The following is a 21,332-nucleotide window of genomic DNA, read 5'->3' as shown; positions in this document are numbered from 1 at the left end:
CCTCGCTCCTGTCGTTCCTCCCTCTCCTTTCCCCTTCGCGCAGCCCCCTGTCCCGTCTCCTATTGTGTGGTAACCATAACAACCGGGCCGGAGACTGTGCGCGGTGCGCCTGCGTGCCGCCAGCCTTCCTTCATCATCATCAGCAGCAGCAGCGGCGGCGATGACAGGGAGTGAGCTCTGCTCGGCCGCCCTCTGCTGTCAGCTGGGAGAAACTCTGCTGCTTCAGGTCCCACAACTCCCCGATTACATATGGCAATCTCTCACCTGCAATCGGTTTGAGAGGATCTGTAACAGGGACGTCAATTGGGTATGGCAAGGTATGGCAGCCGCCACACCTTGGCTTCAGGGGGAAATGTAAATGTTTGTTTTTTAAATACATTTATTGAATTACTCTGTGTCTATTTGTATTGATTATTCTATTACTTAATACATATAGAATAAGTACAAATGCAAATCAGAACACCATGATTGATTTCACTAGTTATTTTACAATGCAAAAACTCAAAATCTTAACAAGAATATTTGTCTTATTTCTAGTTAAAATGTCAAATTTTTAGTAAAAAAAAATCTCATTACACTTCAGACAAGACTCAAAAACAACCATTTTCACCTGTTTCAAGTAGATTTTCACTTAAAATAAGTGGAAAAACCTGCCAGGGGAACAAGATTTTTTTGCTTGTAATGAGAAGATAAATCTTGTCCCACTGGCAGATTTTTCTACTTATTTCAAGTGAATATTTACTTGAAACAGGTGAAAATGGTCAAATAACAAGTTATTTTTCTGGTGATGACTCTTGTTTTAAGTGTAATGAGATTTTTTGACTAAAAATGAGACATTTTAACTAGAAATAAGACAAATATTCCAGGTAAGATTTTGAGTTTTTGCAGTGAGCGAGACTGCATTTGAAAAAGTTCCAATTTTCTTGACCACACAGATAAACTACATAGCAGACTTCTGTGATGAGTATTTGCTGGACGTGTTGATTGATACTCTAGTTAAGTTCTGTGACTCGTAACCTTGCCATACCTTAGCTTCCACTGAATTGACGCCACTGATCTGTAACATGAAGCAAGCCCACCCCACTCACTGAAAAGGTGTGGGAATTAAAGCTGACATTTTTGCAGAGCAATTGTTGACATTTTGATTATTTGTTTAGCTGTTGCTGCTGGTTTTTTTTCCTCATGGAGATGGTTATTTTTGGAAAAAAATATGTTGAAAGTAATGCATACTGTATTGTACAGTAAAAAGGAAAAAAAGAAATGTGTTGCACACATGAAGCAAGCCCACTCACATCACTGAAAAGATGTGGGGATTAAAGGTGTCATTTTTGTAGAGCAAATGTTCAGATTTTGGCTCCTGTTTGTATTGTTGTTGTTTCAATCTCTGTGAGCTGGTCAGGTTGAAAATCTATTTTTACAGAGATGGACAGTTTTTTCGCACATATGTTCAATATATGAAATAAATTGCAGTCGCATTTTTTATTTATTTATTTAACCAGGAAAACCTCTTTTCCAAGGGAGACCTGGCCAAGATAGGCAGCAGCAATTACAACACTTAGTTACAAATGACAGATAAAACACCAACAGATAAAATACAATTAAAATAAAATTTAAAAAGCAAGCAAATCACAAAAAACAGGTACATGTAATGGAGTCGGCCTCAAGTATTTTCAATTTAGATTTAAAAGTACTCAAAGAAGTTAACCCTGTTAGCCTCCAGTCATTTTGTAATGTGTTCCAGGCTGAAGGAGCAGAATAAACAAAGGCTCTTTTACCCAGTTCAGTACGGGCAAAAGGAACAGAAAGCAACAGGTAGTCTTGTGAACGGAACGAGTAAGAACCAGGACTTCTCTGTACAATCAAGGAGCAGATGTAAGAAGGCAGCAGACCAAGCATTGCCTTATATATAAAAGTATACCAATGACTGAGCCTTCGGGTAGCCAGAGAAGACCATCCAACTCGAGAGTATAACTCACAGTGATGTGTCAATGGTTTACAATTTGTAATGAACCTCAGGGAAGCAGAATATGCAGTATTGATGTATATGAAGACATTTAGCACAAGCATTCATGTACGAAATATCTCCATAATCTAGTACTGGTAAAAAGGTAGCAGCAACAAGTCGCTTCTTAGCATTAAAGGAAAAACACAGCTTATTTCTAAAGTAAAAACACAATTTTATCCTCAGGTTCTTCACAAGTGTCTCTATATGCGGCTTAAAAGTGAGGGAGTCATCGATCCAGACACCTAGGTATTTATATTCATGTACAAACATGCAGGACAAGGGGTCCTGAGGACCAGGGTTGAGAATAAAATAGAATAGAATAGAATAGAATAGAATAGAATCCTTTATTGTCACTGTAAAAATTGTTTCCAACATTGCTGTGAAAATCTGTTTAGCAGCTCCACATGACAGCATAACACTCAGCAAGAATCAACACACACAGAAACAACAAGAATAAAATAAATAAATAAATATATAATAGATATTTTGTACATGAGAAACACTGTTTTAGATGTAGCCTTAAACATCAACACACCTGATTATAATTAATGGTCCTCATTAACTTGTCATCAAGGTCTGCAGATCTCTATTGATGACACAGCTCATTGTATAAGCGTGTTCTGAAAGCAGAGTAGCATTTAAAACCTGCAGGGCAGGGGGGCCCGGGGGCCGCAATTGAAAACCCCTGCTTTACAGGACAAGAGACCATATTTGGTAACTTCACTAAAACTACATTCTATGATTATATAATTTTTTTAATTTAGCTGCATGATTATATTAAGAAAACGTTTTAATGTTAATAGAGATAATTTAATATTCACCAATAATCCGCCAAAGTTATTGACTGTATTTAATAGGAGGAGGGTTTAAACTATTGTGACGGGCATCAGTCAGGATGCACATGAAGGAGACCATGAAAACTTGACTTCACATTCAAGACATTTATTGCCAATGTGGATGCTAGAAGTGCATGGGGGAAAAGAGAAACACACATGGTTCCGTATCTGTAGAGTGAGCAAAAATAACCGAGTCAAATTCCATGTCTTGTCTGACCTGGCCAAATAAACATGATTCTGATCAATTCTGCCGCCCCATGTAGAAGTTAAAGTCTGAATGACAGTGAGGGATGTGAGGGATGTTTAAATAGGACAAGACTGCACAGGTGAAATAAATCAAGCTAATGAAGTGTGAACCACCCAACCAATTAGTGAGAGGGAAAAGATACTAGGAAGTCAGATGATAGAAAAGGAAGTAAGAAATAGGCACGACTAGTGGATCTTTGCAACAGAAAGCCATATAAATGGTTAAGTAGCCATGTGCATTTGTTTGTGTAAAACAAAGGCACCCGGAACATCAAAATTGTGTTTTAATGATAGTGCATTTCCTGCAATTCATTCATTCACAACCCTACTCAAGATGGAAGGTGTTGACTGTCAGGAGTTCCTCTCATTGATAACAGATGAGAAGCAGTGTACACCCTGGAGAAGTCAATACCCAACCAAAGGGCTCTTCCCTACTTTTGTTATCTATCCATCATCTATACCCAGTTTTTCCCATTAAGGAACAGGAAGATCTGCTGTAGCCCAGCTTACCTTTCCTTGGGCAAAAATGAGGGTTAAACCCCACACTGAAGCTGCGCTAAAAACAGGTCTATGCTCTGGACAGGGCCTATGTTATGTCCCAAAGAACAAAAAAAAAAAAAAAAGAATAGAGTGGGAAAAGAAATACTTTGGCCATTTAGTGCTTCATATTTGATAAAGCTGTGAGTCTGATTAACTGTAGCACATAATATTTTATTCAGAAAATCAACTTGCACACTTAGAAGTAAAGCAACGTTCCATGCATTACTGGTTTAGTCTGTTTATGCATTCACATCCAGGAATTATCAAATCAAATTATTTATAAATGATTCAATAAATAAACCAGCCCAATGAAGGATAAAAATGATGGTCATAAATATAGTTGGGATAATATCTTTACCTGCCCTTTCAAACAGCTTATGTGTACATGTGCCTGCATGTGGAAGTGTCTAAAAAAAATACAAAGAGAGCGGTTACATATATGCACATATTTATTGATCCTAACCTTTGACAAAATAACACACACAATTCTGTCACAAGATGTCGAAGAGAACGGAAACTACAACCACAACTACAGAAAAGACTGAAACACTTGAAAAGGAGGCAGTCAGAAGAATGTGGAAAGTTGGACTTCACACGTTTACTTGTTAGATTAATATATTGTAATTATGACGTGTGATTTGTTCATTGTTCAGACTTTTTGTGTTTTGATATCCACTGAGACAATTCATTATAAACCACCTTTCTGGTAATGGAAATGTAACATCTTCTGCATGTTTTCTGTATTGTGTTCCACTGGTGAAGGCACTGGGGCTCAGAGGGCACTGGGATTGCGGAAGTTGTGCCCAGCAAAGCGGGCTTGGTCACCTAACTCTTCTTCAATCCTTAGAAGACGAGAAAATGAAGATGAAAACAGACATCAATGAAGTGCAAGATGATGAATGTGACAGAGAAATACTTTTAAGTGGTATTGATGGTTTATTATGAATGTACAAATTATGCAGCTTATGGAATAAAACCCACCTCATGAGCTGATTGTATTTGGCAAGACGTTCAGACCGACAAGGAGCTCCAGTTTTGATCTGATGGGATGCAAATATACCAAGATTGTTTCTGAAGCTCAGTATTAAGGCAGCAAAGGGAAAACAGATATTTTGGTCCTATGATGACATTAAACCTAGTTGAAATTGCTTTGTCTAATAATATGTAAAGATTTGACTGATTAACAGGAATCAAGCAACAAGAGCCTTTATTATAGAGATAGGGAAGTTGTGGTATATCATCATCAGTGGGATGAAGTGACTTTTGTGTTGACATGTTCATAATATGTTATTATTTTAATTTTCTAATTACCAAGCTTTACTACCACAGTGTCATGATGTTGCTGTGTGAAAACGTCTAGTGTGCACCGAGTCAGTTCAGTATTACTGAAGAGTCCATTACATTATGAAATGGGGAATGGTCATGGCGTTACGTTACCTGTCCAGTGCAAAGACCAACCACCAGGTCAGCTATAAAAGTGTCTTCTGTTTCCCCAGAGCGGTGGCTCACCATCACACCCCAGCCATTCTCCTGGGCCAGTTTGCAACTGGGGAGCAGGGACAGGCAGAGCGGAAATTGGAAATGTAATAAACACTCCAAAACTGCTGTAGGCATCTGTAAGCACATGTTTAGGTTTCTATATGAAACTATAAGAATAAAAGTTATTGTACGCTTTGATGGCCTCCGTGACAGATCCAATCTGGTTGACTTTGAGGAGCAGACAGTTGCAGGCCTTATCCTCCACAGCGCGCTGTATCCTGCGTGGGTTTGTGACAGTCAGATCATCTCCAACCACCTGCACAACGCATAGAGCAAAGGTATTTTATTAGCTACGGGCCATGATGTTGATCTGCCTAAAGAGGCATTTATACTATTAATGTTTGCTTCGACTTTATATATACCCATACTGGGTTGACACAACAATGGAACTGAACTGAACTCAATGCTGATTGAAAAATAAGCAATAAATACTTTGTTAAGCTTTTCATACCCTGTGCTACATCCCTTGAAATATTGGGGATATTATGACCATTACTTTTAGAATGAAGACCAATACTAGATCAATAACCCAGGGTCCAGTGAGATTATTCAGTTCCAGCAACATATATACTATCATCTCTCACCTGGATGCCCACTGAGGCGGTAAACTGGGACCAGGCAGGCCAGTCATCTTGATCAAATGGATCTTCAATAGACACCACTGAAGGAAAGAGATGAGTATGGGAAGATTATCTTTCTATGTGAGCCACACTGGCATGGGTAGAGAGAGTCCACTAACTCCGCTAACATGACACATAAGATGCAACAGCCTTATGCCCAACATTGACAGGATAGCTACTCACAAAGCTGCTGTATGTTTCAAAAGAAAAGACTATATTCCACAGAAAAATGAGCCATCTGAAAAAATGTCAAAGGTAGGGTACAAAAAAGAAGAGCCATGGGTGGGTCTGTTTAGATAGAAACAGTGACGCAGTAGCACTGGTGTTGTTTCCAGGAGACTGTGGCTCAGACATCTTTAAAAATCAATAAACTCCCCATCTTTCAATGCACCATAAAACATGTTACTGACAAATCCATTTCAGAAGGAGAACGCCACATATAATCATCACAATACTCACCTGGGTAGTTGTTAATGAAGCCCTGGTAGATGTTGGCCAGGCTCTCACCGCTGATGTTGCGGGCAGCATTGGGTGGAGACTTGAAGTCCAGGTCATATTTTCCCTCAATGAAAAACTCTGAGGCAGCGACATCCATTCCTATCACCACCTTATCAGTGAAACCTGCTTTCTCTATGGCCGTCTTTATCAGTTCCAGAGCTAGCAGGAAAGAGAAGGAGGACGCAAGATAACACGGTTATCTAAAGGCAGAGAGAAGGGAGGCCTTTTCAGGTGACTGCAGTATTTACCTTCGCTGTTCTCTTGTATATTTGGGGCAAAGCCTCCTTCATCTCCCACATTTGTGGCATCCTGACCATATTTCTCCTTGATGACACTTCTCAGTGTCTGGTAGAGCTCTGCTCCCACTCGCAGAGCATCACGGAAAGACTCTGCACCCACAGGAAGAACCATGAATTCCTGCATGGCCAGTCTGTTACCAGCATGAGAGCCCCCATTGATGACATTAAAAGCCTAAAAGAGAGGCATAAGGAAAAAATATTTATGTTTTTGAATGCTTCTGTATGGAATTTACTTTTTTTTCTTTCAAAAAATAAACTCACAGGAACTGGGAGGATTAGTTCTCTGTTTCCTGCCAGATCAGCAATGTGACGGTAAAGGGGGACACCTTTCTCTTTTGCGCCAGCTTTGCATATGGCCAGTGATACTCCAAGGATAGAATTGGCTCCAAACTTGGCTGGAAGGAACAAACAAGCACATGAATGCAGCAGGTAGGCCACACACTGGTGAGAGAGTATGTCAGCACAAATATCTTTGAACATGAAATGTAAGCATACATTTGTTCTCAGTGCCATCCATTTCGATCATCAGGTTGTCCAGTTTTTCCTGCTCGAGGACACTGATTCCCTGGAAGAAAGCAAAGTTTAAATCAAACGGCAAACACTTTATCACGCCCCCCCTCCCTCCTATGTTTTATTGTTGGAACTTACAGACTGGATGAGGGCAGGTCCAAGGCTCTCATTAATGTGGGCAACAGCTTTGGTCACACCTTAGATGGTAATAGAGCCATGAGAAATCTGTGTGTATTTTCTCACAGAATGGCAGATGGGTGGGGTGGGGGGGTTGAGCGGACGAGAGGATGCATCATGTAAACGCTCACCTTTGCCCTTGTAGCGAGTCTTGTCTCCATCTCGGAGCTCCAGAGCCTCGTAGATGCCAGTAGACGCACCACTGGGCACAGCTGCTCTGAACAGACCTGGATTAGAGATGGGGGATATGCGAGTTGGGGGAGGAGATACACGTAAAGTGTAAAAGGTTGTGGAAGAGAAAGCAGTGGCAGTTTTTATTTATTTATTGGATGGATTTTTTGTTTTTTCGACCTTTGCCTGTGTGGAGATCTACTTCCACAGTGGGGTTTCCCCTGGAGTCCAGGATCTCTCTGGCAACAATATTCACAATAGACATCCTGTAAAAAAAAAAAACAGCAACACCCCCACCCCCCCCAAAAAAAGCTTGTTAGCTTCACAATGTATTTTTTTACTGCAGATTGTAATCCAGCTTTAATGCTGCAATCAGAAACGCCATCTAATTTTTATGAGAAGATGCAAATGCACAAGTCGTGCAGAATGATGAAGCTAAAAATGCTGAAAGCAGTCACGAAGGATGCAGTTCACTCCAGCCAGCAGTTGCATGCAAGAGCTTCAATTTCACTTTAGTCCCAAGGTCTTCATACTCGCATCCTCTCAGACACAGTGATTACAGTGACGCAGCCTTATGGTTGGAAAGCTGTGAAAGAGAGGCTCCCTGGGAAGAGGCTCTCTCACACAGACACACATACATACATACATACATACATACATACATACATACAGGCACACATACACACAGTGAGAGACAGAAACATTAATCAGAAGCCAATAATGCATGCCGTTTTAGAAATATACTCTCAACCTTTTGCAAACCACTAAACAATTTATCTCCTGTGCTGTCTCAGTCATTGATAATATAAACCAAAAATGAGCTGACACACCAAGACGCCCACAAGCAAAAGATGATGTGCTAAAAGGTAAGGAAGAGGAGGAGGCTTAGAGGGAATGAAGAAATAGATGAATCTTTTTTAACATTACCTGCAGTTTGTTTGGATCCTGGTGAACAGAGTGAGCATACGTGGGTGAATGAGGGAAAGATAGTGAGGGCTGGTGGGAGAAGTGGCGCAAACATATGACACGAGGGGGGAGGGGGAGCATATGAGTCATTGGAAGATGGAGAGCAGGGGAGGGAACGAAAGGATGGATAGGATGAAATAGCTGGACTTGTGTGGATTTTCTTATGTTAGTTGGGCTACAGGAAGGTTATCTGCTCAAAACTGCACTTTAATTAGGGACATTCATTATTATGCTTCATGCCATCACAATTTTGTCCAGCTCACCATGGTAATGCACATTAGATTAGAAAATATTGTGCTTTAATAAAAAGGTAATATGTAACAGCTGCTTTGCTGTTCTGAAGAAGTCATTTGTTGAAAAGAAGATACCGAACATCTCTGTTAAGATGTGTACGCCAGGAAGATATTACAAACACACCACTGGAGGATACACGTCTATAAAAACCTCACTAAAACAGGCGCCTTATCAGGGAACATTGGAGATCTAACAGTGAGGATGAAAGGAAACAAGGAGACAGGTAGACAGGAGCAGTGACTGCTAGGAGCACATTTAAAAATAGTCAAGGTGTAATTAAAGATAAAAAGCATACAGTAGAAATAAAGGTTTTCATTGGCTGTTCTACATGGATATATCATTCAGATTTCAAATGACGTGTGGACATCATTGCAATTGGGAGGGGGGGGTCGTAGGAATATGCATGTGTGGTGAGAAGAATGTGACTTGCACATCAGTTCATCAAAACAAACGTAGATGCAGATTTACTTGCAATTAAGCTGCAAACAAATGCAAGTACAATTTATATAGTAAAAAAAGATAAGTGGAAATAGTCATTGCATTACATTTTAAATTCACTTAAAAGCACCACCGTATGTTTAAGATTCAACCTCAAACAACAGACACAATTTACAGTTATCTAACAACGTTCAATGACCTTTATTTAGTTAGATCAATTAGTTAACAGTATACAATTCAATTCACTGACACACTAGTGTCCTCACAAACATAAAATGGACTGTACAGCAGAAGAACTGAATGCCTGAGCACTTAGAGGCAGCAGGCAAAAAAGACATGTCAAGTTTTGAAAATGAGTGTGTGTATGTATATATTTATATATATATATTTATATATCTATAAAGTGAGCATAGTTACACCTATGTTTACACAAGGGTATCTGTATAGCCGTCTGTGTAACAAAGAAGTTGAAATGAAGATTTAACTATCAAGTGTGTCAATTGTTTGTGTGTGTTTGTGTGTATGTGAGTGTGTGTGTATAATATTTTGCTCATATTTAGACAGTCCAGTCATGTCAAACATTAACGAAGGGCAGTTGTGGCAATCAACTTCCATCTTCGGTATGGTTCACAGCATCAGGAAAATGCTCCTTCAACTCCTCTCATCTGCTCAACATGCTAGGCGGGAGACCTGCAAGAGTCAGAGAACAAACGTCTTTCATTACAACAAATTACAAGAAGACAAGTGCAGTCTGCCCATCAAAAGGTATGAAATAAAAGCCAAAATGTTACCTAAAGGCTACAAATAAGCTAGAAAGCATTTTGGATGTGTGATTTAAGTTGTCTATCCTCTATGGTCAAATGGGTGGGGTGTTTACTCCCCTCATCATCTCCTTCAGTAGAAGAAGCAGCATATCTAAATTTTAGGTTCAGGTGTCATATTCAAATGTAAAGTTTATCTCACCTTCTCACCAGTCGTAACGTGGACGGGTTTGGGGCTGACGGTGTCTGGGGGACTCGTGTCGATGACCTGGTGGGGATGATGAGCTGGGAGGAGCTGGAAGAGCCAGCTGTTGACCTCCTCCATGTCGATCTTGGCCGTACTCCAGCCGACGGGCATTTGGGGGAACGTATCTGCCAGCTTCCCCCCTCCACTCTGCGTCAAATGCTGCTGCATCAGCTAAGTAGGAACAAAGTATAGGTTCTTTAAAGCGTTTACTTTATATGTATTTTAGAAATACACTTTCATTTCTTTTAATACTAGTCAAATATACATATTTTTTTAACATCAGCTCAAATCATGAAATTATCAACATGGCTCACTTTCTTCAAGGTTGATAAAATCCTGCCGCTCTTCGCGGTCTCCAGTACGGCGGTTTCGTGAACGCTCCACAACGTGTGCACGCTCTCCAATGTGGTGGCCAATGGCAAGACTCTCAAGACCGCTCTCACTGTCCCTCATCGACTGCCGGGTCTCACGGATCTGAGGGGAAAAGTGGCAGCTGATTTCACAAATCGGATGCTTTCTAGTCTGAAAAAAAAACAACAACTCAGGACTGAAATGTTTGAACAACTACAATATTGGACATGATAAACTCATTGCAAGTTACTCGTGATGACTGTAAACTGTGGGTAACGTCATGCGTTAGTGGTGCCAGGAGGCCATAGCAAATTCATTAAGGTTCAATGTCCACACAGGAATGAATCAGGCCTGCTTACATGACATAAACTCCACTTCTCTTCACAAATAGTTTAAAATTTAACAACTTTAACATATTCCTACCCCTCCAGGGCCTGTCCTTAGTGCGCTGGTTTGCTGATAAACTTTAGGAGCCCCATTGTCCGTAGAAGAATAAGAGATTACTGTTGAAGAGGAAAACGTCTGACAGTTTGGCGAGCCAGACATTCTTTCCTTGAATAAGGGAAGAGAAATAAATAGAAGATGTGATGAGTATTAGCCATGTTATGATTTATTTCTTGGTGGTAATTAATTTTTGTTTGCTAGCAAACAATTGACAGAACTGCTTACCACATTTCCCATCATTTCTCCCATCATGCCAAACATATCCATGAATCCTCCACCCTGCAAACATCGAGATAATCTTGAACTTCCCATTTACTTAAATATTGTAAGCAAAAAGTAATATATTCATTTATTCCAACAAATATACTGCAGTTGGGAAGGCCACCCAAGTATAATCAACACTCACAGTACAACTTTCATGAGTGTAAAGCTGAGCAAAGTGCATCAATTCAGCCCCCCGACTATCTAACAAAAATTCAATATTAGCTTCTTCATACAAACAGCATCAAAACAAGAACAAAGGCATGTTGCTTTTTTAACTGCTGCAAGTGCAGCAATGTCAATACCACAATTAAGCCCTTATCACACACTGGCTGTGCCATACCAGTCCAAAAAAAAAAAAAAAGCCATCTTCATTAAGCCGCTGCTGTTCTCCTTCGTGCATTAACACAGACTAAACAGAGACAGCACAGTGCAGCATCAGCATACGATTACACACAGCATGCTGGGATGGCAGAACTATCTGAGTGACTGTAGCACCAGTGTAAGACTGACATCTTCCACAACACCAGCTTGCACTTGCACACAGCCTGTGCTCAGAAAACCATGCCACATCAAATCTGGGGGCAGCTAGATACAGAAGTTGTGATTGATCTGACCGGTGTGTGGCACTAAGGACAACAAAATAGAATAAACAACAGAATAATAAGCACATATCTTTTAAAGTTAAAAATTAATTAATCATTTCTTGAAAGAATATGTGCATATTATGGTTATATTGTTTAATATTAAAAAAAACTCACTAATGTATATGGTTTACAATAATCTGTTATGGCCCAAATAAAAACTGACAATGCCTTACACATACATTAAATACATATATGTATATAAACAAGTTTGGTTTGATAGATAAAAAGAACAAACACAAAAGAAAACCTGCAAAATGCTTTTTACATTATGCAGACCTTTCCATCACATGCTCAGTAATCCCTTTGATGACAATATAATCACTTGATACAATTTTAGGCACACTAATTTTATCTATGCAGTTTCTGAAGGAGGTCACGTGAATTTGCTACTTACCATTCCCATCATGCCAAAGGGAGCTAGTGCAGTAGCCTAGATAAATTAAAAAAAGAACAGGTTTAGGTTAAATATGAATAAAATAATAATAAAATAAATAATAAGGCAAACATCACACAGACGATCTATAAACAAACAGGATATTACTTGTCTACGTGCCGGTGCTCGGTGTGGGTGCATCTGGGGAGCTAAAGCAAATGGGTCCATCCCAAAAGGTCCCATCATACTCCTCATCTGCTGCCTGTGAGCTGCAAATGGATCCCTGAAAACAGTCAGAGAAATGGACTGATTATTACATTTTCTCATGCAAAATTCATGTCTGAGTCTCGCAGTGCAAACTATACTCACAGGAGAAAATAAGCTTTATAACTACATGACACAAGGAACCTTATCAAAAGTATTAAGCAAACAGTCTGATAGGTCAACATCTTTTCGATAACAATTCAAAATATTATATTAATCTAAAGCAACAATTTCATTCTACTGAACTGCTGCTTTCTTTGTAAGGATACGTGTGAAAGGGGGGGGGGGTTCGAGCCCCAAAGATGGCAACCAAAAATATACCACCTTGGACCCCTGAGCAAGGCCTCTAACCCTAACTGCTTCCCGGGCGCCAGAATAAAGGCAGCTCACTGCTACTAGTCTAACTAGTGATGGGTTAAAAAGCAGAGGACAAATTTCAGTGTCTTTCCATGTATACTGATGAATAAAGTGATGATAATAATTTATTATTATTATTATTATTATGAAAAAGACATTACATTTTGAACATTTTCCTGTGAATAATTGTTAATATTCAAAGGGATTACTGACTTGTGATGGAAAGGTGTGTGTGATTATGTGTGTAAGTAGATATATACATAGATATAGAGCAGATGCAGTTAATAGAGACAGTATAGTGTAAATAAGTATATTTATATAAATATTTATATGGGCATGTGTGTACAAATATATAGAAATATTCAACTATGTGTATGTATAGGTATGTGTGTGAGTATAATTACAGTATATAATAATAATAATAATAATAATACTGTTATTTAGCAGTGTGAGTACAGTGTGTGAGTATTTATAAACACGGGTTAAATGATTAGTGAATGGGGGTAGGATTAAATAAGTTTACACTTCTTCCTATTCCTTTTTGCACATGTAAATAAAGATATCAAGTGTTAAAGTATGAAATTCTTTGTTTTGTTATCTTCTCTTGAATTGTTGTTTTTTACAGAGTGTATTTATCAATTTTTTTCTATAAACAGAATATATGATTTAACTTTAAAATAATATTCACAAAATACAATAAGAGTACAATACCCATGAAAGCAGTCCCTTATTATATTTGTATGGCTTATGATTGTCATCATCACCAACAACAACAATAACAACTAGAAAATTTCAGGAAATGTTGATATGGGCATGCCCTACTGCCCATTCGTCCCCTGTTGCTGATTTGGTTTGGGGTGGTATTGAAGGTGCTGTTCTGGTTTTGTCTGAGGTGGTTCTGGCCATGTTTGGGGCTGTTAATAATGGCCAATAAACCAACCCCCCTGTTTGTTTTATTCTGTTGTACTAAACTGCAAAAATGTCTGTGGCTGCAATTGACCCTTTTTCAATCCTGTAGCAACTATCAGGGGGTACTTAGTGTTGCCCACATGATCAATTTAGTTATTTCCTTTATTTCATTTGTTTTACAAAAATGTGTGGAAAAAAGACCCACTAACATCTGAGAAAAAGGTCAGAGGAAGGTAGGATGTGGTCTCAATAACTGAAATTAAGTGCGGAGAGGCTGAGGTCTGCTCCAACTGTCAGCTCCTTTAAATCAGGGTTAAAAACATTACTGTTTACTCAAGCGTACTCCTAAATTAAACTTACCTGCTGTATTCTACTGCCCTTATTTTTAACAGCTTGTGCTTTTTATTATTTTACTTCTTTTCTTATCATCTTATTCTTAATTTTTTCAATCTTATTTGTTATTTACTGTCTAATTATGTCTTGCCGCTTTTAATGTCAATGTAAAGCACTTTGAATTACCTTGTGTTGAATTGTGCTATATAAATAAATTTGCCTTGCCTTGAAACAAACAGGATGTCCTGCAGAAAATCAACATTGTGTACCATGTGTACGCACTACTCTTAAAACCATGTGCATATCAGTCTGTGGGGTAACTTTGTGGAATAGTCTGGATGATGAAATCAAACATAGCACTAACTCTATACAGTTTAAAAACACATACAAGAAAGCAATTCTTGACAAGTATAAAAATGGGGACCTCTAAAGAAAGTAATTTACTTTACATATGTATTTCTTTGATTATTATTTTGTTCATTTGGATGGATTATATACGATACAAATATAACTGCCGGCATTCAAGGCTGTTTGTGGATCATTGTAGAGGTGACTGGGAGATTGGACTCTTGAATTTAGGATATTGTAGGAGACCGGTTCAATTATGATTATAATTACTGATATTGCTTATTGGTTGTTTGTGTTGTACTTATTTATTTTTTGTTATTTTGTCTTTTTCCTTTCTTTTCTTTTAATTTTATTTAATTTTTATAGGTTATATGTGATATGATATTGTGAGGAAGGGACAGGACTAAATAAGCGTTCTGCTTCCTCCTGTTCCCTATCGAACACATTGTTTTGCTGTGTGTAATTGTTAATATTCAAAGGGATTACTGAGCTTGTGATGGAAAGGTGTGTGTGATTATGTGTGTAAGTATATACATAGATATAGCGAGGGCCGAAGAACATAACCTCCTATCTGAAAATTTCACTTTTTTGGGAAAACACAAAAAACTGTGTTGTTTTGTTGTAGAATGCTATTTTTTTAAGGATACCTCTATACATATGGGTGGAAATAACGTACAGATTTAATTTTAATTTTATTTAATTTGTATAGGTTATATATTCTATGATATTGTGAGGAAGGGACAGGACTAAATAAGCGTTCTGCTTCCTCCTGTTCCCTCTCGAACACATTGTTTTGCTGCGTTTTATTTTTGAATGAGACTGTTAAATTGTTTTGCTTTTTTTAAAATATTTTGATGCTTTTAATTTGATTGGGTTTTGTTGTGTTCGAGACAAAGCCAATAAAATAAAAAAAAGGTTTTAGTTTAGTTTAGTTTTATTTAGCACATAACATAAAAAAATAACATTACACAAATAAGTTCAGTTAAAAGAAACTGTGCAGGGAGGAGCGAGCAAGCCAGTAGGCTTATGAGGAGCCCCCACCTAATAACATTTAACAAAATACTTATGATACAAAATCATAAAAATAAAAATAAATCATAAAAATTGCATGTAGAACATGAATGAAAATAAAATAATAAAAAAAAATAATAAAAAAAAGATAAAAAAATTACTGTACACATGATCATGAAAATATGAGTATTATGCTGAACAAATGGCAACACAGAATATGAAGTGCAAAAGAACATTAAGAGCTTTCTTGACTACATTGTTGAATTAAATGCTCTCTTGAGCGACTTTTGAAAATGGATAGGATGGATTTAATGTCAATGTAAAGCACTTTGAACTACCTTGTGTTGAATTGTGCTATATAAATAAATTTGCCTTGCCTTGAAACAAACAGGATGTCCTGCAGAAAATCAAAATTTCCATAAAGCCATAAATGACAAAAGTGAAGTTGGTCTCATAATATTTATCATTAGAATTCCTTATATTAAATTAATGAGTGGCTTGATGTTGATTTGGGTATTTATTTAATTGGTGATTTGCTTTGATTTTTTAAGGATGAAGGTAAAATGTAGACTGCACCTTTATTCTAAAAATCTTTTTTATTTTTTGAGGAATGTTTGTTATCCCCACGGAGGCAATTTGTTTACCGGCAGTCTTTCTCTTACTTTTTGCTTTTATTTTATTAATTTAATTAATCTTTTGAGGGTAGGCAAATATTAAGCTTTGCTTCAGCCTACCCCTTTTTCGGTCTAGATGTTATTTGTTTATTTGTATACTGGAAACCTTTTTTGTTATGTTCTCTTTGAACAGTTGAACGTTTTCTTGTTGTCAGTTTTATTCTTGTTTTTTTATTTATTTGTATTTTTTTGTGTCATGACCGAAAATAAACTAAACTAAACTAGAATGTGAAACCCAATTTCCAAAGTACAGAAAAGCATCAATAACATAACAACAACATGTTCAGTATCCAACACGTGGCAAGTGAATGCTCAGCATTGTGTTTATGTATTGATATTGACATTGTATTGAATGTGAATGAGCTGAATATGAAAGAACTAGAAAAAGAGTAAAGCAGTGGCAGAAATGACCAATCTCAGGGCGGCTTTGAGGGTAAATTGGAAAACAAAGCAAAGTTGTCAGCAGCGTTGATTGGTGGTTGCTGCCACAGGTAATTAATCAACTATTGTGAGCAGCTTTGTGTGTTTTATTATCCAACATGGTGGACTCTCAGGGCCCCCACCACAGCTGGGACAACAACCAATACCTGCTGCAAGATCACTACAATCACAACTTTGCTCTCAAACCTGCCCCTCCGCCGCCAACAAAAGGACGCAGGTGCTCGCAGGGAGACAGAAATGAGGCGAATGCCAGCACTTACATCATGAAGAGGTCGTCATCACCGTCGTTGAAGAAGCGGAACATGCTAGGTGATTTAACTCAGCTGGCTGGCCAGCTAATACGGAGAAAACCGTCGGAATAGGAGTAGCGGGATTCCTGCTAAATGTAGGTTAAAATGGGAGGATATTGCACGATATCCCTCAGAACTACCTGCGGCTCTGTCCCTGTCAGTGAACGGCAGATTCCAGAAACCTGGACCAAACATAAAAGCGGAAGTCAGTTTAGTGACAAAGGGAAGCAGCGCGGCTAAGTTAGCATCAGCTCAGCCGAGACTAACACCTGGGACTTCCGCTCCTACCTTTCAAAATAAGGCGGTTTAAAAAATGATAAGCCATTAATTCAAGTCTTTTAAAGGTATAGTCTGTAATCATATTCAAAAACATTTATTGTTATATTGGGTGAAATGGTCTTTCCATCCTGAGAGTAGCCAGTGAATAATGTGTTCAGAAAAACGAAAGAAAAACATCCGACCTCTCTGACAGCTTGAGGCCCCGTTTACACGGAGCAAAAACTGAGGCGTTTTCATGCGTTTTGGCTGTTCGTTTACACGAAAACGGAGCTCAAAGCCCCCAAAAACGATCATTTCTGAAAACTCCGGCCAAAGTGGAGATTTTCAAAAACTCTGTTTTCACGTTTGCGTCTAAACAGAGGAAAACGGAGGAAAACGGAGATTTAGGCTCAAAACGTCACATTATGCAACAGAAACATCACCAGCATCATGTGTGCGACCTTTTACAATTTGTTTGGCCACCGTCAATATTTTATTTTATTTTACCTGTTTTATATTCTAAAGTCACACTTAAAAGTAACTCCACTTCTCTGTCACTCCAAACAAAAGACTCTCGTTCCGTCTTGGAAGTAACTGGCAGTCAAGGCTGATTTATGGTTCCGCGTTACACCAACGCAGAGCCTACGGCGTAGGGTACGCGGCGACGCGCACCCTACGCCGTAGGGTACACCGTCGATTTGACGCGGAACCATAAATCAGGCTTCACACGTGTCATTTGTTGATGTTTTTTTCCAGGATTCCGATTGGCTTGCATGACTTTACGCTTCTTGTTACACTGCCCCCTGCAGGTTTGGCTGCTCATAGCACCTTAACAGCGTTTTCATGCGGGCTCGTGTAAACGAGGATATTTTTGAAAACGTAGAGGGGAAAATATCCGTTTTTGTAAATACCCGGCTATGCGTGGCCTTAATCCTGTAAAAACTCTGACCAATCTGTTTTTTGCGCACCGAATGGCACGGATTGGTCAGAGGACCAGAGGATTGGCAGGGGGGAAAGAACCAATCAGATGCCTTTGTTTTAAGTCCCGCCCACGCCCCCCTCTGTCCCATGCGCGCACTCGTCACGTGGAAAATCTTGCCGGAAAACTTCACACACTCGAGTCACGTTTGCTGAAGAATGGCGCAGAAAACGAGAAAACGCAGCCAAAAATATCACCTCCAGCGTTACTTGTAACTGCTCGCCCTGCTAAAAAGGCTTAAAAAAAAGAAAGCCAAAGTGCAATTCTGGGGCGCAGGTTGTCCGCTACTGGGGGTAGCGGACCCCCAGTATGGGGGTCCATGGGGATGGAGGCGTCTCTATCTCGGCGAGGGCGGAGAGCGCCGGTGCGGGTGGCGGTGCACTGCGGTGCCGTGCAGGCTCTGGAGCCATGGCTATGCCGTAGGGTATGGCGTAGCCTACGGCGTGGGGTACGCGTCGACGCGCACCATTCTCCGTTGGTGTAACGCGGAACCATAAATCAGCCTTCAGTGTGTGCTCTGTGTGCTGTTCTGAACACTTCTGTGTTGTGCTCATTTTGCTGGGACGTCGGGTTCCTCCGCCGAGACACAACTTTTGCGGTATGCGTTCATTGTTGTGTCTAAAAATGATGCGCAGTGCCCACCCAATCAGATACAGTACAGATGTTCTGTGATATTTTTTTATATTTATAAAAAAATAAAATTATAAAAAAATAAAGGATCCCCATAACTTTGATTGGGTGGGCCGGATGCACGTTTGGGTGGGCACAGCCCACCCCTGCCCCCCCCTAAAACCGGCCTCGCTTACAGGTGAATGAGACATGGGGTAGTTTTGTTGAAAATGTGCTGTCCAAAATGTCCTGGAAGACTCGACTCCTGCAAATGCGCGTTTCCCAAAGTTTGTGGGGGGGTGGCTTTGGACGGAGCGTTGACGGGAGGGGGAGGAGGGGGCGGGGCTTAGAGGAGGTGCCACTTTCCAATCTAGCTAGCTCTCCAACATTACTGACTATACCTTTTAAAGGGGACCTATTATGGCATGTAATATCTATTTTAAACAGGCCTTGAATGTCTTAAAAACAAGCTTTTGATTGTTTTTTCTAAATAAATTAGAAATTCAGCCTCTGAGCCATGTCTTTATCATCCCATTCTCTAACCTCATTATCTATGCAGGATTCTGAGTGGGCAGGGAGGCTATGATAATGAGGCACTGTGCTGATTGGCTGCCTGAATGACGTGTAGCAGGGGAGGGCACAGAGCATTGCTCTGGGCAGAAGAGCAGCCGGTTGCGTACACTATTAAACCGTGTCCTGACTGCATGCGATGCGAGCGAGCGTCAGAAACAAAATCAATTCCATTCCTTTATATTCTATTGGACTGTCCTAACTGGCCGAGAGCGACGCAGTAAAAATATTACAACTAACTTATATATCAAGGCAAGGCAAGTTTATTTGTATACCACAATTCAACTTTAAAACCAACATGTTGTACATTTTTTCTTTTGATATTATTTGTTCTTTTGTATTGCACCAATCACCACAACAAATTCCTTGTGTGTGTTAAACTGCTTGGCAATAACCTTATTTCTGATTCTGATTCTGAATAACAAGGTAATTCAAAGTGCTTTACATCAACATTAAAACACAATTAAACAGTAAATAACAAATACAATGAAATAAAATGATAAGAAAAGTTAGTGGCATTAGTTAGTGAAGTTAGTTTTAGGTTGAATTACAAACGCAGCCAAGTTCTCAGGGAGGGATCGTCAATAAACTACCAAATTAATCACACACCTCTTTATTTTGTGTTTGAAGGCTTTTTGATATTACATATTAAGTTTTATATTACGATAAGAAGTACTGACAGTGTTTTTCTTTAGCTTTTTTTCAATATTCTGTGTATATATGAGACGTGTATGAGAGTTTTGGTAAATAAAACAAAGATAAAACAGCAGCAGAAACTCTGATCTGCAATGAAAAGGGTGATTTTGATTTGTTGACTGTGAAAGTAAGAATTTTACATAAGAAGGGAACTTGGGATTGATGAAAATATAAAGTTGAATTAAAGAGAAAAACAGTAGGCAAGGCAAGTTTATTTGTATAGCACAATTCAACACAAGGTAATTCAAAGTGCTTTACATCAACATTAAAAGTGGCAAGACACAATTAAACAGTAAATAACAAATAAAATGAAATACAATGAAAATGAAAAGCGGTAAAATAATAAAAAGCACAAGTTGTTAAAAAGTAAGGGCAGTAGAGTGCAGCAAGTATTTAATTTAAGACTACGCTTGAGTAAACAGTAATGTTTTTAGGCCTGATTTAAAGGAGCTGACAGTTGGAGCAGACCTCAGGTCTACAGGAAGTTTGTTCCACCGGTGAGGAGCAGAATAACTGAACGCTGCCTCACCTTGCTTGGTTCTGGTTCTTGGGACACACAACAAACCAGATCCAGATGAACCTCAGGGGTCTGGGAGCTTCATAGGAAACTAACAGATCAAGCATGTATTTTGGTCCAAGACCATTCATTACTTTGTAGACCAGCAGTAAGATTTTAAATGCTGTCCTTTGACTCACTGGAAGCCAGTGTAGCGATTACATGACCGGTGTGATATGGTCCAGTTTCCTGGTGTTTGTAAGGACTCTGTCTATCAAAATAAATTGTATTATAGACATATAATAGAACAATACTTAAAGCCCAATACCTAAATCCCAAAGATAAATTGTGTTGTTTCAGTGTAAATTACTTAGGAAAATATTAAACAATGGTCAAATTAAAATAAACATGAGGTGACTTGGGTAGTGGATGTGATTGAAACTTACTATAAATTCATTAGTGTTGTGATTGTGCCAACGACTGTCCTGAAGACATCACATGCAGCTTTTGGAGATATTACAGGTGAGGTCTCTCAGGAAACAACATGGATGTCCTTGACCTCTCCTCTTCAACTCATCTGCAATTTTACATCTTTACTGATCATTATATTTTTATGGCTATTGAGATCATTATCATTTGGTGTTTGGAAATCTCAATCTGCTGCTTCCACATGTAGACAACTTTCCGCTGTCCAGGCTACTCATCAGAAGTTATGTAGCTAACTATGGCTCTTTGAGTCCCTGGATGACTGCCAGTTGCACTTAACGTAGTGGAGGTCTGTTCGCACTCCGTACAAGTTTTTATCGAAACAAAGTCACGTATGTGACCTATAGTTTCTGTTGCACTTCTTCTATAAATTCCTAGACTACGGTAG

General features: G+C 39.0%; 2 protein-coding genes across 4 annotated transcripts; both read right to left on the bottom strand.

Moving 5' to 3' along the window:
- Positions 1-4,072: 4,072 nt before the first annotated feature.
- On the bottom strand, positions 4,073-8,525 carry LOC133434986 (gamma-enolase-like). Its single transcript, XM_061717096.1, has 13 exons — positions 8,369-8,525; positions 7,622-7,707; positions 7,402-7,497; positions 7,232-7,290; positions 7,079-7,148; positions 6,845-6,978; positions 6,533-6,755; positions 6,246-6,443; positions 5,751-5,827; positions 5,298-5,422; positions 5,065-5,173; positions 4,609-4,667; positions 4,073-4,469 (listed from the first exon to the last, which is right to left on the bottom strand). The coding sequence occupies exons 1-13, from the start codon at positions 8,404-8,406 to the stop codon at positions 4,400-4,402; spliced, it is 1,344 nt and encodes a 447-aa protein (XP_061573080.1). The 5' UTR covers positions 8,407-8,525; the 3' UTR covers positions 4,073-4,399.
- Positions 8,526-9,251: 726 nt separating this feature from the next.
- mlf2 (myeloid leukemia factor 2) lies at positions 9,252-17,116 on the bottom strand. Of its 3 annotated transcripts, none has more exons than XM_061717099.1 (8): positions 16,821-17,116; positions 12,404-12,506; positions 12,245-12,280; positions 11,168-11,221; positions 10,922-11,050; positions 10,462-10,621; positions 10,111-10,318; positions 9,252-9,829 (listed from the first exon to the last, which is right to left on the bottom strand). In XM_061717099.1, exons 1-8 carry the CDS (start codon positions 16,862-16,864, stop codon positions 9,817-9,819), a joined length of 747 nt encoding a protein of 248 aa, XP_061573083.1. In that variant the 5' UTR covers positions 16,865-17,116; the 3' UTR covers positions 9,252-9,816. The 3 variants fall into 3 exon arrangements, with proteins under 3 accessions (XP_061573083.1, XP_061573081.1, XP_061573082.1); XM_061717097.1 differs by having other exon boundaries at positions 9,256-9,829; positions 12,392-12,506; positions 16,821-17,114; XM_061717098.1 differs by having other exon boundaries at positions 9,267-9,829; positions 10,103-10,318; positions 12,392-12,506; positions 16,821-17,112.
- Positions 17,117-21,332: the final 4,216 nt, after the last annotated feature.

Source organism: Cololabis saira, chromosome 3, assembly GCF_033807715.1.
Source record: "Cololabis saira isolate AMF1-May2022 chromosome 3, fColSai1.1, whole genome shotgun sequence".
NCBI lineage: Eukaryota > Metazoa > Chordata > Actinopteri > Beloniformes > Belonidae > Cololabis > Cololabis saira.
The sequence above is the reverse complement of the archived record's forward strand: the minus strand, read 5'-3'. Positions and strand labels throughout refer to the sequence as shown.